Here is an 11620-nt window from a genome sequence, read left to right as displayed (position 1 = left end):
GGCATTACAAAATGTTATCCCTTTTACATTACGCAAGTCTAACTAAACATTTAAATCAGACTATTGCAAATCTCTTTTCATGTAATTGAACCAAATAGCTAGAAATCAATTGTGACATAAAATTATATCTATTAATATAAATGCTGAAGATTTACTATATATTATTAATTATTAATATATTATCTTTATATCAAAACAAATTAAAGATTTTTTGTATTATAAAGGCAATAAAAGTATTTATATCACAAGATTGTGCTTATTTTTAAAGATAAAAATTATTATAAATCTTAAAATATTAATGATTTATTTAGCCATTTAAGACCGGTCATTAATATTATTTATAAATATAAGCATGTTATTCCCAGTAATATTCTATTATAACTAGAGGAGATATGATATTATTATTTGGAAAAATTACAAATAAAGAACCTTAAATATGTAAAATTACAATTTGGGACTTTGAATTTAGAAAATAACAAACAAGGACTTGATTTCACTTTTGCAAATTTGAAATGTGGGTGAAATGTCTGAAATACCCCTCATCCAAATGATAAGTTGATTATGAGAAATGACAAGTTCATTTTAACGAATGACAACTTCAATAGACCAAATCACAATTTGGCTGAGGGTATGCAAAATGACGAGTTGACGTTGGGAAATGACAAGTTCACTTTAGCAAATGACAACTTAAGTAAACCAAATCACAATTTTGTAGCGAAGGAATTAGCTAAGCGCACGGAGGGTGGAAGGATCCTTTCAATGAGACGTTGACTGATTCCAGTCGTACGAATTGCAGTGGCAGCATAGTGGAAGTTTCTAGGAGATGCCATGGCGCGAAATGCCAGAGGCAACACTGTTGAGGATGCATGGCGAAGCATGGAGTACATAGCCATTTCTCAGTGGGAGGGGGCTTTTGCGGGGTAGAAGAAAGGCGCAAGGGTTTTTGCACGACTGAGTTAGGGTTTTAGGGTCCTCGGTCTATGGCTTCTGCTTATAAGCTCCATTGATCACGTGACACACACGTGAATGGCGGGTTTATGCTTGTTTGCCGTGATTAATGTTTTTCGGCTCTCGGGGAGGTGTCTCGGTGAAACAAAAATCATGTTAAAAAAATATTTTTATATTAATTGAAATAAAAATTTTCTTACATATTTACTTTGTATAATATAAAATTACTTTTAACAATTTTGATCTCATTTTGAGTTTTAGAGATTTGAATTGTGATTTGATGATATTGGAATAAAGACATTTATTTATTTAAAAAATTTGTACCTTCTCTCTTTTTTTTTAGTAAGTGTACCTTCTCCTTAATTAAAGGCTCAACTGACAAAATTCCATGGATGGAATTCGAATCCGTAATGAGGCTCTAAGCCAAGTCTCATGGAAGCCCAGCAAAAACAAATTGGTGTGTCCGTGAAAGGTGTGCAATCTTTTTATTTTTCTTAACTTGTATTTTTTTTGCCACTTCAAAGTTCAATGTACGCATGTTCCATGTGTTCATGTGTAGTATAATCATTTTTTTGGGGAAATCTTAACATAAATTTGGGATCAATGTTAGTATCAATGAATTGATATATATAGTAATTATGAATTACAAAATATATAGTAAGTTACTTTTTTTTTTTGGGTAAATAAGAATTCAGATTAATATTAGCACATTTGGTCTCAATGATGAGCCCTTCTAGGTGTAATGTTGGGTTCCTGAACTCAAATACAGGAATGAAAAGAAGCAGAAATGAAATTATTTACAAACTAGTGACAACATTGCTTGACCTCAAACTTGGTGCAGCTTGTTCTAACAACTTTTATATATGTTATCTTGTTAACAATTAAATAATTGCAATATGATTTTGTTAGGTTTTATATAACTAAATAATATATATATACATTATACATATAATATTTATTCAGGGGTCACATAGTTCACATTAGACTCCAGACACATTGTCAGGGGTCACAATGTAATCTTTCAATAAATCATGCAGTTGTTGAAAGACTAACCACATTAGTCATCCAATAATCCATAAACAGAAATTGCAGCCAATGATCAAACGTATTTAAGGACCGGTTTTGCTGAGAAATTGAAGAGAGTCTACAAATCTCCACTTTCCCAGAGCCCCTACTCCTACTCACTCAAAAGGCCAAAAGAAACTTCACTCTTCTTCCTTCGGCTTGTCCAATTGGTCATTCAGCCTAATGCTCAAATTTCACCATCCCAGAATTCCTCAATAGATCTGTATACTCCATAAGTTTCATGGACAAATGTAGTACCCCTGATTAATCTTGCCTGCAAAATATGAACCATTGTCAGGATAATCAAGACTTTATATACCATAGTTGTTATCGCATTCACATTATTTATTATCAGTTCACGTCTTGAAATAGCAAAAAGAGTGAAGATAAACATAAAAAATTAACCTGTGTAATCGCAGAAAATTTCTCAAACAAGTCCTCAGGTATCGACCAGTCAAAAACATCAAAGTTCTCTTTTATCCTTGCTTCATTTGTACTCTTAGGAAGCACGCTGTGACCCATTTGCAGTCCCCAACGAAGAGCTACCTGTGCAGGAGTCTTGCCTAATCTCTCCGCAATCATGTTCAGGGTTGGATGCTTCAGAACATCACTCTGAAGCCAGGTTGTCCCGGGAGAACCTAATGGAGAATATCCCTAGCCATGTGCAATTCGAAATTCAATTCAAGGAATGAAACTAGATTTTAAGGCCAACTTGCCGACTCTTAAAAATCCAACATAAATAACAGCCACTTTTCAGGCAGATTTATTGAGGGTAATTCAGAAACAGAGGACTTACAGAGAGGTGTACACCCTTGGACTTGCAGAAAGCCCGCAGTTTGTCCTGCTGCCATGAAGGATGACATTCTACCTGGTTGACAGCAGGAGGTATGCGTGCTACCTCCAGCAAGTCCCCCAGCTTCTTGCATGAGAAATTGCTTACACCTATAGCTCGAGCCTTGCCAGAGTCGTAGAGTTCTTCCATTGCCTTCCATGTGCTAGGTATGTTGGGTGGCACAAGATTTTCGGGACCAAAGCCCACAGATCCCTTCTTCATGGAAGCTGGCCAATGGATCTTGGAAGGAAAAATTATCAATTTACAATTGATTATGTCACACATAAGCAACTTTATTACTTAAACAATTGGAATAAAGCATGCTACATGCATCGCAGAAGATCTCTGAAAATAATCTAGTGTGACTAAACATGCTGCATGAGAACTAGCTTTTGCGATGTTTTGTAATAGTTTGATGTTAAAAAAAGGGAAAGGGGGGGGGGGGGAACTCTCTTATGCACAACGCATTTTTTGTAACATCGTGTAATCTATAACTGTGGTTACAGCAGACATAGGTAAGTTCCTTTGCGAATTTTGAAACAACATTAAATCCGGACAAAATAATCACCGCACATAACCTAGAGACAAATAGATATTCTGATTAAGCGATGCTGCGTACAAGGTATAAATCCACATAATCAAGCTGCAAGTCTCTCAAAGTTCTGTCTAATGCTTTTGGCACATCTTCTGGATCATGATCAGCATTCCTGCAGATCACCATAATTTCAGCCGTAGGCAATCCTTTGTTCGTAGGAATGGTCCTACTTGCATCACTCTAGCATAAAGGGTGAAAACAAATGAAATTTAATCAAAAATTCAAAAGCTAGAACAAACCAGAGTTTAGAGGTAATCCACAAATCCTCACGCTTCACTACACCCTCCTCAAACAGCTTTTTCAGTACTGAACCAATCTGCAGTGGCGAGATCGAATCATTTGCAGTTGAATCATGATACCAAAGTTTAACAAAAATATGACTTTGCATCAATTCTTATAATTACCTCCTTTTCGTTGCCATATATATGAGCACAATCAATATGCCGGTAACCAGCCTGTAACTTCCAAACAAAGCTATTTAGTTGAGTGCCAAAACACCAATGGGATGTTTAAACAAAGAAGCAAAAGAGAATTGTGTACACAGTCACTCAGTCTTCCTTTTCTTTCATTTTTATGTTCCTACTCATGTCATGCCACCCTTGTTATTTTATAAACGAATTTAACGCATAAATAGACGCCATCAACCTGCTTTATCCCTTGGGCCAGGGAGAAAAAACAATATCTATCCTCAATCCAATCCTTTTTCTATTCTTCAGTCCTATAATTTTTAACACATTGAGACATCCTCATTGCAAGTTTTTTAAGGTAGAAATGAAAATGTTACAAATGGAAAATATTTATATTAATTTCTCATACAAACTTTTGACCTTCCCGCAATTCACATTGTCCACTTGCTCGGAAACAAAACTAATATAAGAGGACAACCCACTTTTGGCCTACCCACGTTGCAATGTTTCTCACCCACTTCACTTTTCATACTCTCTCTCTCTCTCTCTCTCTCTCTCTCTCTCATATTTTCCAGGCTCAACACACTTTGCATTGGTCTCAAAGTTGGTTTCCTTTCTCCGCCAATAAGCATGAGAATGTTAAGAACTCAAACCTTTTGCACCGCCATATGACAGCTACTGGATGAGTTTAGAAAGAAACTAGCTAACAGTAAGCCCCTCCATTTGATTTAGTAAGTGAACCTAGATTTTTTCCAGAGACAGTGATGACTATCAACCTGAACCTAAAATCTTCATTCAAATTACTATGAACTAACAAACACGAATGACCACAGTCCGACACCTCAAATTTCAAGCATTTAATCATCCGAAAGCTTAAAGAAATAACAAAGGAATAGCGCGAGATCGAGAGCACAAAACGAGAAGAAGTGAGAATGGACCTTGATGGCAACAGCAACGGCGTCGCCAACGACACCGGGAGAAGACTGCCATGTTCCCAAGCCAACGGAAGGGATCTGAGCTCCAGTGTTCAGTGGGAAGAATCGAATCGCGTTGCTCGCCATTGTTTTTCTTTCTCTGCAAACAGATTATGAACCAAAGCAGACGAAGATACTACTGAAGGAAGCCAAAAGTGAGACGAAGATGAAAACAACGCGTGGTCGGGATGAATAATGAAAGCCAAAGGTTTCAGGCGGCTAGTGGGCGCGGGAGTTTCATGACGCTTTTCCCTCTTTTACTGCCACGTGTACTCACGCCTCCCATTTCACTTCTTCACTAAGAATTTTGGTGAATATTCTCTGTTTAAAACATTTACGACAATTAGCAGGGCAGGATTTAAAGTTCAACTTAGAGGATACTTACAGAATTATTTACAAATTTTTATTAATAATATTCTCACATCGATAACAGGATTCAAGCATATATTAAATATATGTGGGTATAATTTTTCCCGATTATGTTTAATATCTTTAACTATATATGGACTCCAATTGTGAAAGTATTCAAAAAAAAAAAAGTCATTTATACATAACTAAGATATATTGAACTTAGGGGGTGTTTGGTTTATTTGAAAAGTGCTTTTAAAAAGTATTTTTTTTCAAATCGAGATAAATTCCTCAACATATTTATTTCATATGCTGTAAAAATACTTTTAAAACCATAATTTTGATTTCATCTAAACATTTTTTCAGTTAAAAAAAATTGTAACAGTTGAAGATAATTGCACTAGTCCAAATTTAAGTTCTTATTGGCAAAAAAAAATTTCTGTAGAACTTCTCACCAAAAAATCCCAATTTTTTTTTATTATGATGGTGGCTCAATATTTGGAAAACTGGATTCTTCAAGAACAATGGATTATGGCTACGTTTCAGTCTTCAACTTCTAAAGCCGATTGGTTATGAATTGAAGTATTGAAACTCACCGCATAAAGTCTGCGTCTTTGAATCCGCACAACGGTAACACCGCCCCACAATCGCGATTATCATTTGGCGCCGCACATTGATTCTTGCTGCTGCTTTTGGGTTAGTGCATGGAAGGTTGCGTTACGGAGCATTTGGGGCTCATCTTTTGGGTTAATGTGTGAAAGCTTGCATTAAAAACCGGTTTGGATGCTCACCTTGCGTGTGGACCTAAAGCTCATCCCTTTTAGATTATTTAGATTTGATTTGAATAGTTTAAATTTAATATTTTTAAATAATCCCTTTTAGATTATTTAGATTTGATTTGAATAGTTCAAATTTAATATTTTTAAATAACAAAAATATTTTTTAAAAAAGTAGTAGTTAAGAAATTATTTTATTTAAGATTTTATACTCATTAAAATAATTATTTTTAAAAAATTAAAAAGAAATTAATTCTAGACTGTCCATGTCAGATCTAGATGGTCTATATAAGCACCCAAACCGGTTTAGTAGCAACGAATAAACTTATTGGATAAACTCGTAAGTTATAACCCTTAAGTAAGTAGAAATGGAAATTTTGTTATTTATTAATTTAATTAATAATTTATTGTTCAATGTGAGTATATGGAAATGGTCTGGTCTCACCATATTAGAGTCGCCGTACATTATGTTTCTTTAGCCCCTATGCCTCGTTCTCTACTCTGTGGGTGGCAATACAGATTGAATCTCATTTCTTTCTTGTTTTTCTAATGCGTCACTGATTCCCTTAGGATTCCGTTGGAAGTTAGTGTGATCCCCCCCAATTATTCCTTCAGGATCGACGCCCAAAAAAAAAAAAGTCTAATAAAATAGACGACACCCTGAAAAACATATGGTATTATTCTTCGTGCCATATTGCAATAATTTTCATTAATTAAAAGTGGGTGCCTCTCACAGTATACTGACCTTGAAAGGCAGGGGCAAGATGCCATCATAGTTGAAAGCCTCACTTTCCAATACTACTTTTCCTACACATATTTATCCCGTATGAATACTCTCTGCAGAATTTATATAAATTTAGCGGATGTGGTGGAGTGGTTCAAGATAATAAAAACCGATGGATATTTAGTTTTAGCTACGATCACAATTATTCCACCAGCTATTACAAAGTTAATTGATTTTATACATAGACTTAACCTTTGATGGTCTAGGGGAATTCGGAACACCCTTTTAAAGATCTAGTTGATGATATCAAGTTGCTAGCGCACAGGGGTTGGTAGGCTATGTTTTGTCATGTTCATAGGAATCCATACCCCTTGCTGTTTAGTTAGCTAAACTTTCTTATAGGCTTGATGAAAATTTTTGTATCCTTAATCACACCCTTCACCTCTCGACAGTGATGAAGGAAGTTAGGTTTTCTCCTATTATTTTACTCTGTTTTGATTTAATGGCTTTCAGTTCTCATTCAAAAATTGAATCAATAACAGAAGATGGATTATGCATTGAAAATAGTAGACTTTGGAACATAGCCGTTGTGGATAAACAGCCATGGACTTTTGGCTGCAGAGAATATCAGTGACGTCCATTTAAAAAAATGCTGAAATATGGTCATATACTCCTTCATATGCTGGAAAGTACCTCACATGGTAAATATACCATGTAAACAGGATATACTTGGCTGCAAGGTGGCCAGCACAAGGTTTAAACAGGTCAAATTCATCTATAACTGGTTGTCATCCCTATAAACACTCCATTATTCTGTGGTTAAATGTTCATAAAAAAGGTTTAGCCAAATAAAGGCCGCCATACATGTGGATTGGTATGAATGAAACTAGTTGTTTGTTATGTGAACAAGACGCTGAGTCAGTTCACCATTTGCTTGTTAAATGTCCATATGCTGCAAGCCTTTTAGATGTTGTTCATTGTTGGATGGACACCCCCAACCGTACTGTCCTAAACGACTTCTCAGGTGGCAACATTGGTTAATACATTCAGGAAATGGCAAAAATCTCATATTCAATGTTGTTGGCTGTGGTTTGGCAGCAACTGTGTACTGCCTATGGAAAAAAGAAAGAAAGAACCGGAAATAAAGTAAAAACAAAGGTGACTTCATGAAAAAGAGAAAATACAGAGAAAGAAGCATGAATAAAAAATAAAAGAAAGATAAATAAAACTGATTAAATGATCGTAGAGGGATTGAATTGCTAAAACTGAAAGAGTGAACACAGCAGTCATCCAGTAATCCATAAAATTATTGATGTCAAGGACCAAATAGCAGTTTTTTTTTTTTTTTTTTTGCCAACAAGGACCAAATAGCAGTTACAGGACACGTTTTGCTGACTAATTGTACATAGTACACAAATCCCACTTTCCCAGCACCCTTACATCTGAAAGACAGATTGGGCTTCACCTATTCCTTCTACTTCTCTGATTGGCCACTCAGCTGACTGCTCAGATTTCACCATCCCAGAGTTCCTCAACAGATCTGTAGGCTCCATAAGTTTCATGGACAAAAGAGGCACCCCTGACTAATCTTGCCTGAAACAGCATAAACCACCGTCATAATCATCATCACATTCTATATCATAATTGTTGTCTTGGCCATTCATGGAAGACTCAATTTCAATGATACTTATACGGGTACAGGGCTACAGATTTCCATATCCCATTTGCATGACCACGTAACCACGTGGAAAGATCTCATTCCTTGATATTTTTATTTGTTAGTCTTGACTCCTAACCATTCATGCAGGTTTCAAATACCAAAATTTTAATGCTTCCACAGGCGTGATAAATTTTCTTTTCACTCTACGTTTTTACTGTTTCACGCAGCTTAACACAGCACAATCATCTATCCATGTCTTCATGTCTTGAAATAGCAAAAAGACTGAAAGTAAAAATAAAAAACTAACCTGTTGAATTTCAGAAAATTTTGAAAATAAATCCTCAGGTATAGACCAGTCGAAAATGTCAAAGTTCTCTTTTATCCTAGCCTCATTTGTGCTCTTGGGAAGCACACTATGACCCATTTGCAGTCCCCAGCGAAGAGCTACTTGTGCAGGAGTTTTTTCTAATTTATCAGCAACTATATTCAGAACTGGATGCGTCAAAACGTCACTTTGAAGCCAGGTTGTCCCAGGAGAACCTAATGGTGAATATCCCTAGCCATATGCAATTAAACAACCTCCGTTGAAGGAACAAAAATAGTCTTTAAGATCTAGTTGCCAACTGTCACAAACCTAAGTACAATACAGCTACTTTTCAAAATCCGTGAACTTACAGAGAGGTGGACACCTTTGGACTTGCAGAAAGCCCGCAACTTGTCCTGCTGCCATGAAGGATGACACTCTACCTGATTGACAGCAGGAGGTACACGTGCTACCTCAAGCAAGTCCGCCAGCTTTTTGGATGAGAAATTGCTCACACCTATGGCTCGAGCCTTGCCAGAGTCATAGAGTTCTTCCATTGCCTTCCATGTGCTAGGAATGTTGGGTGGCAAAAAATTTTCAGGCTGAAAGCCCACAGACCCCTTCTTCATTACAACTGGCCAGTGGATCTTAAAAGGCAAAGTCATCAATTTACAGTTGATTTAATCATAAATAAGTTATGCATCTTTATTGAAGAATTGGAATAAGGTATGCTACATGCATCACTGAAGATCTCACGAAAAGTAAAGTTCAGCAAGACATGCTTCATGGCAAATAGTTGTCACAATATTTTAATTGTTAAGGCAATAACAGAGAGCCACTTCGCGCATATAGCATTTTCTGAAACATCATGCGATCTATGCAACAAAATGAGGTTAATTACAGCATGCAAAGGTAAATCCCATCACAAATCTAGAAGGAATTTAAATCTAGACTAAATAATCACTACATGTAACCAAGAGAGAGATGGATACTCTGATTAAGTTATACTGCATACAAGGTATAAATCCACATAATCAATCTGCAAGTCTCTCAAAGTTCTGTCCAATGCTTCTGGTACATCTTCTGGTGCATGATCATAATTTCTGCATAAAACTATCATTTAAACCACAGGCAATTATTGGGTTCTAGACAACGTGAAATACTCACAGTTGCATGATTCTATTTGCATCACTTTAGCTTGCAGGATGAAACCATACAAAAGTAAATTGAAAACTTGACAAACCGCAATTTAGAGGTAATCCATAAATCTTCGCGCTTCACTACCCCCTCCTCAAACAACTTCTTCAATGCTGAGCCAATCTGCAATGACAAAGATTGAAACATTAGCACTTTTGCGGCATCTAAGATGTCTAACAATATTTTCAATTACCAAGATATGGCTTCACATCAATCCTTATAATTACCTCCTTTTCGTTGCCATAATTCTGAGCGCAATCAATATGTCGGTAACCAGCCTGTAATTTCCCAAAAAAAAAAAAGAAAAAAGGTCATCTAGTTGAAGGCCGAAACATGGCAGGATTACAAAGATCAAACAAAAAAGAGAGAAGATCAACAACGTATTCACTCGTCACTTTTCTCTTCTCATTCCACCTAGGGAAAGGTGGGAAAAGCTAAACATAATACACAATATATCGTTCTGTTATACAAAATTTAAATCACACTCAGACCCCTATAATCCTATCCTCTTTATTTCTTCAATCTTTTGAACTTTTAGGACATTGTGACATCCTTATTACAACTAGAGTAGGGTAGAAATTACAATATCAAAAAGAAAAAAATTATTAATTTCTTACATAAAACTTTGACCATCCAGCTATTCAGGATGTGTGCTCATTCTGAAACAAAACTAACAGGACACCTCACTCTTCTCCCTAGACATCTTGCCGGCATCTCTCTCACACCCTTCGTTTTTTTCCCCCCCACACTGTCAGCCTCATCTCACTTCCATGCCATGCTCACTTATTTTCCACAGACTAGTAATAAACTTGACATTGGCTTCAAATTTCAAGTATTCGATCATAATAGCTAAAGCAACCACAAAGATAAAAGAAGTTAGAAATCGGAGAGCACAAAGCATTGGAAAAATGAGAAGGGACCTTGATGGCAGCAGTAACGGCGTCGCCAACGAGATCAGGAGAAGACTGCCAAGTTCCCAGACCAAGGGAAGGGATTTGTGCTCCGGTGTTGAGTTGGAAGAATCGAACCTCGTTGCTCGCCATTGTGTTCTCACTCTCCAAGTCAATGTAGAGAAACCAGTAGGAGTAGAATGAGAGGAGGCTAAACAAAGTTGCCTGGTACTCTTTTCTGGGTTAATTGAGAGCCGGAGATTTCAGGGTTCCTTGGGTGATAACGAACTGAAAAGATGGAGAAAGGTCATTCTATTTGCATCCCGACTCACGATCCATTCTCTCCCCGCCACGTGTACTCCAATGGATGTGTTTGACGTGTCATCAAAGGTCAAAACTGTTTCCAAACCGATTACAAAAAAAAAAAAAATTCTATTACCAAACCATTTTTTTAAAGAGTTATATTTCTAATTTCAATTATGTAAAAGTAAAATTCAATCAAAGGTTGGATTTTTATCGAAAAAGACTAATTATGAATTAAAGTTTGAATTATTAAAAAATATACTTATATTTAAAACCTGATAGTGCCCTGAACAAAATTAATTTTAACAAAAGCATAGCCTAACAAAAATAAAAGTAGTTTTTAAAAGCTCATAGGTTTCCAAGTATCCCTTTCACTGAAAATGGAGAAAGATATTTTATTATTTTGGTGTAATTAGTAGTATTTTTTATTTTGAAAAATATGATAATGTGGCTCAATTTTTTTTTCTTTTCCTATCATTTAATCTTATATTTCTTAGACTTGTTTTGCTGATTTAATATAGCTTCTTCTATTGGCCAAGAAAAATTTCTCTTGCTAACTATTTTTTTATTTAATAATGTTATCTTGAAAAAAAATTC

At 35.9% G+C, this 11620-nt stretch overlaps 2 protein-coding genes across 3 annotated transcripts; both read right to left on the bottom strand.

The window, feature by feature from the left end:
- Window positions 1-1919: 1919 nt before the first annotated feature.
- LOC114742424 (NADPH-dependent aldo-keto reductase, chloroplastic-like) lies at window positions 1920-4971 on the bottom strand. The gene is made up of 7 exons (XM_028930686.1): window positions 4786-4971; window positions 3845-3895; window positions 3680-3756; window positions 3465-3552; window positions 2810-3085; window positions 2419-2667; window positions 1920-2287 (listed from the first exon to the last, which is right to left on the bottom strand). Exons 1-7 carry the CDS (start codon window positions 4906-4908, stop codon window positions 2201-2203), a joined length of 951 nt encoding a protein of 316 aa, XP_028786519.1. The 5' UTR covers window positions 4909-4971; the 3' UTR covers window positions 1920-2200.
- Window positions 4972-8033: 3062 nt separating this feature from the next.
- LOC114742422 (NADPH-dependent aldo-keto reductase, chloroplastic) lies at window positions 8034-11005 on the bottom strand. Of its 2 annotated transcripts, XM_028930684.1 has the most exons (7): window positions 10751-11004; window positions 10058-10108; window positions 9877-9953; window positions 9649-9736; window positions 9005-9280; window positions 8637-8885; window positions 8034-8262 (listed from the first exon to the last, which is right to left on the bottom strand). In XM_028930684.1, exons 1-7 carry the CDS (start codon window positions 10871-10873, stop codon window positions 8176-8178), a joined length of 951 nt encoding a protein of 316 aa, XP_028786517.1. In that variant the 5' UTR covers window positions 10874-11004; the 3' UTR covers window positions 8034-8175. The 2 variants fall into 2 exon arrangements, with proteins under 2 accessions (XP_028786517.1, XP_028786518.1); XM_028930685.1 differs by lacking the exon at window positions 8637-8885 and having other exon boundaries at window positions 10751-11005.
- Between the last annotated feature and the right edge of the window lie 615 nt (window positions 11006-11620).

This window comes from Neltuma alba, unplaced genomic scaffold (assembly GCF_004799145.2).
Source record: "Neltuma alba isolate B1F8T4 unplaced genomic scaffold, ASM479914v2 tig00003759_pilon, whole genome shotgun sequence".
Lineage (NCBI taxonomy): Eukaryota > Viridiplantae > Streptophyta > Magnoliopsida > Fabales > Fabaceae > Neltuma > Neltuma alba.
The sequence above is the reverse complement of the archived record's forward strand: the minus strand, read 5'-3'. Positions and strand labels throughout refer to the sequence as shown.